General features: G+C 36.2%; 1 protein-coding gene across 1 annotated transcript; it reads left to right on the top strand.

The window, feature by feature from the left end:
• Positions 310-2948, top strand: LOC109835466. Its single transcript, XM_020403445.1, has 3 exons — positions 310-1981; positions 2139-2578; positions 2676-2948. Exons 1-3 carry the CDS (start codon positions 310-312, stop codon positions 2946-2948), a joined length of 2385 nt encoding a protein of 794 aa, XP_020259034.1.

The following is a 4780-nucleotide window of genomic DNA, read 5'->3' as shown; positions in this document are numbered from 1 at the left end:
TTAAATAAATCCCCTAAACAACATCTAGTTAAGCAACACATCCACCAATATCATGTTTCTTTTGTTGCTCTACTGGAAACAAAAATTAAGGAAGGGAATCTTCCTGAAATTGTTAAAAAAATTGCAGCTAACTGGAGATGGTTCTCAAATGCAAATAGTACTAGCACAGCTAGAATTTTGATGCTATGGGATCCTAGTATTTTGGATTTATAAATTTCTGGCTACTCAGGCCAACATATCACTTGCAAAGTTAATTCTACTGATGGTAGGCTGAACTGTTATATCTCTTCAATTTATGGTTTTAATCATATGGGAATGAGAAAAGAGCTTTGGTCAGATTTGAGCCAGATCCATCACGTGATTGGAAACTCTCCTTGGCTTCTTAGTGGAGATTTCAATGCAGTGCTGGGAAATGAAGAAAAATTAGGTGGTGTTATGCTTACAGATGCTGATATATTGGATTTTAGATCTTTCACAGAGATTTGTCAGCTCTCTCACTTAAAAACTTTGGGATGTTTCTACACTTGGAACAATAAACAGGACTCTGCCACTAGAGTCTGGAGCAGATTGGATAGATCTCTTGTTAATGACTCTTGGATCCAGAATTTTAATTCCAGTCATGCAGAATATTTACTCCCAAGCTTCTCAGATCATTCTCCAGGCCTTATATCGATATATGATGAAGAAACCAGAGGAAAAAATCCATTTAAGTTCTATAAAATGTGGATTAACCATTCCAGTTTCCTTCCCACTGTCTCTGCAGTCTGGCAGTCTCATATTGGAGGGTATAAAATGTTCTCTGTAAATTCAAAGCTTAAGCTTTTGAAAGGTGCTTTAAAGAACTTTAATCAGGTGCACTTCTACAATATCTGTGATCAGGTATACAAAGCTAGACTGGAGGTAGAGGATATTCTTAATCAGGTGCACTTCTACAATATCTGTGATCAGGTATACAAAGCTAGACTGGAGGTAGAGGATATTCAAAAAAAGTTACAAATTGATCCCCTCAACCCAGCCCTTATCAATCAAGAGAAGTGCAGTATTTCCTCCTATAACAAGCTCTTGAATTGTGAATTGTCTTTCTTCAAACAAAAAACTAAAATTGCTTGGAGCTTACAAGGGGATAGGTCCACCAGCTATTTTCACTCTGTCATCAAATCAAATATGCACCACAATAGAATTTTGGTTCTATATAAAAGTTCTGGTGAAAGGATTACTGAGCCTGAAGATGTTGCAAATGAATTAATTTCTTTTTTCAAGAACCAAATGGGTACTGCTGTTGTAACTACAAAACCTGACATTAACATCATAAAGAATGGATATCGCCTGAATGATGATCAGGCAAGTTACTTAGCTGCTCCTGTTTCCAAAGATGAGATAAGAATAGCAGTCTTCTCCTTGTCTGATAATAAAAGTCCAGGCCCTGATGGCTTCAGTGCTTCCTTCTATAAATCTACTTGGCATATTATTGGAGAGGAGGTTACAAATGCCATTGAAGAGTTTTTTACATCTGGAAAGCTTTTGGGTGCAATAAATTCAACATCACTTACCCTAATACCCAAGGTAAACTGTCCTAAATCCCCTTCAGATTTCAGACCAATTTCTTGCTGCAATTGTATTTACAAGTTTATCTCAAAGATTATTGCAAACAGAATCAAATCTGTTCTTGGTTGTCTCATAAATGAAGCTCAGTGTGCTTTTGTTAAAGGTAGACAGATCTCTAACAATATTTTGCTAGCGCATGAGCTTGTCAAGAATTATGGTAGGAAGTCTATTTCTCCAAGGATTATGCTGAACATTGACATCAAAAAAGCCTTCGATACTATCAGTTGGAGTTTCTTGGAGGATATGTTGAATGGACTTGGTTTTCCCAAAATGATGATAACTTGGATCATGGCATGCATAACTTCTCCAAGGTACTCTATTTCTCTGAATGGTACACTCTATGGATACTTTAAAGGGGAAAGAGGTCTAAGGCAAGGTGACCCCCTCTCCCCCTATTTGTTTATACTTGGTATGGAGTATCTTTCAAGGAGCCTTGACAAATTAAAGCAAGACAGTTTATACAAGTTTCATCCTAAATGTGGAAAACTAAAAATTTCACATTTGATCTTTGCCGATGACTTATTATTGTTCAGAATCTTATGCGGGAAGATTGCAAATTATTAAGAGTGTTATTCTAGGCACTCAAGTATTCTGGACTTCATGCTATGTCTTACCAGTCAAGGTGTTGAAAAGAATTGATGAGCTTTGTAGAAACTTTCTGTGGGGTAGAACAGATCAAGTGCTTAGGCCTCCTTTGGTTTCTTGGGACAAAGTTTGCACTGATAAAACATTTGGTGGTTTAGGAATATTTTCTGCAATTACTTGGAACATGGCTGCAGTTCTGAAAACCCTATGGTCTATTCATGAAAACAAAGAGTCTATGTGGATTAAATGGGTGCATGGTAACTATATTAAAAATGGAGATGTGTGGAATGTTGAAAGCAAGAGGAATGATTCCTGGCTATGGAGACAGATACTTAAAACCAGAAATAAAGCCATCACAGCTTGTGGAGGAATTGATAATTTGAAGAGAGTGATCAGCTCCTGTAACATGAACTCTAAAATTCATATTTCAGGCTTGTATAATGCCCTATATCCGGTTTCTACTAAAGTTCTCTGGTATGAAACAGTATGGGAGAATTGGAATTATCCCAAACACAATTTTGTGTTCTGGTTGGCAATTCAAAACAAGCTTCTTACTCAAGACAAACTTCAAAGTAGAGGTATTATTCCATCAAATTGCTGCAGCTTATGTTCAGGTACCAGTTTGGAAAATAGGAATCACCTTTTCTTCTCCTGTTCTTTCTCTCAAGAAGTCTGGAATGGGATTACAAGCTGGCTTAATTTCAATTGGAGAACTTGTGATTGGAATTTGCTTATCAACTGGTATTGCAACAGATTGAAGGGGAGGGGTTTCAAAAAAAGATTCAAAAGAATGGCTTTGTCCACCTCAATCTATTGTATTTGGAAAGAAAGAAATGAGAGAATTTTCAAGCTGAAGTGTAGAACTCCAGAAGCTCTGATCAAAGAAATCAAGGTGGAGCTGTTAACTATTTCCCTAAACAATTCTAGCTCTCCTGATCTCAAAGACTGGCTGATTTCAGTATAGGGATAGTGTGTTTCAGGTTTCGGTTTTTTTTTTCCTGATTTTATAATGTAAATAGATATCTCAATTGAGAAAAGTGATGTACATAAACTCTACAATTGGTTTTAATGAATACAAAATTTTCATTGACCAAAAAAAAAGTTCACCGCAAATGCAATATCAGGCCTGGTGCAATTTGCGAGATAAAGAAGTGCTCCAATGGTGCTCAGATAAGGATCTTCTGGCCCTAATATTTCTTCATTATCTTCTTTGGGTCTAAATGGGTCTTTATCCACTTCGAGGGACCGGACGATCATTGGTGTGCTAAGTGGATGAGATTTATCCATATAAAATCTTTCTAAAAACTTTTTCACATAGGTTGACTGGTGTAGAAAAATTCCTTCTGGGAAAATGCTCGATCTGCAGGCCGAGACAAAACTTGGTTTTTCCCAAGTTCTTTTTATTTCAAACTCCATCTTTAGGCATGAGCTAGCTTCTGTAAGCTCATTGTGCATTCCAATAACATCTATATCATCAATATAGACTGATATAATACAAAAGTCATTTTTGAATTTCTTTATAAACACACAAGGGTATACATCATTATTTGCATATCTCCTCTTCAGGAGGAACTTACGACCTTTATAATTTAATGTTATACATGTTGCGATTCTTGTTTTCTGCATATATAAATTCATAGTTTCTGCCATATGTATTAACTTGCGGAACGTAATACAATCACTAATAGGAGAATATTTTACATCTAAATCGATGTCGGGTCTCTGCGTGATCCCATTGAGCTATGAATCTCGCTTTATATCTCACCACCTTACAATTCTCATTTATTTTTCTTACGAAGACCCATTTATATCCTACAGGGATATATGAACTACAGGTTCAAAATACTTTAGCGAGTTCAGCTCAGCCTCAATTGCCACTTTCTATCTCACCTAGTCCGAGTGCTTCAAGCACTCTACTACTGACTTAGGTTCTGGATCCAAATTATTTTCGGAGATAGTAAGAGCAACTATAGAGGCAACTATGTTGTCGACAACTTTAATATTTCTATTATATATTTCTCCTTTTTCACAAATTCGTGGCCACTTTAATTCTTATTTTATGTCAACCAAATCCTCGTCATTTCCATTAACAATTGGATTTGGCCGTTCCCCATCTCCGGTATTATGATTATCAAGTGCACGTGCAATTTACTGGAGATTCCATCTTCAGGATGAACCTCTTCTGGAGGTTATGAGAGTGACTGTCTTTCTATATATATAATTTAGTTTGCCGCGGACTTTTATTTTACACTATCATGTTTTATATGCTTCTGGCACAATATGCTTCTGGCATACCAAATCATCAATGATATATTCAACATGAATATGGGGCTTAGTCACTCTTTTCTTAGCAGATTATCATGTGAACTTCTGGTTCAGTTTGACTAGTACGTGGATATAAATATTGAAAATCTTTTTCACCAATGGAATTTCTTGACATTATTTTGTATTTTGGGCACTAATCTCCCCCTAATATCGAGAATTGATCTTCAATAAAAATGCAGTCAGCGTACCAAATTATAAATTGATCCCCTAACATGGGCCATAGGTACTAAATTATTGACGGAGTTTCATAAATAATATATGTACC

This window comes from Asparagus officinalis, chromosome 3, assembly GCF_001876935.1.
Source record: "Asparagus officinalis chromosome 3, Aspof.V1, whole genome shotgun sequence".
Lineage (NCBI taxonomy): Eukaryota > Viridiplantae > Streptophyta > Magnoliopsida > Asparagales > Asparagaceae > Asparagus > Asparagus officinalis.
The sequence above is the reverse complement of the archived record's forward strand: the minus strand, read 5'-3'. Positions and strand labels throughout refer to the sequence as shown.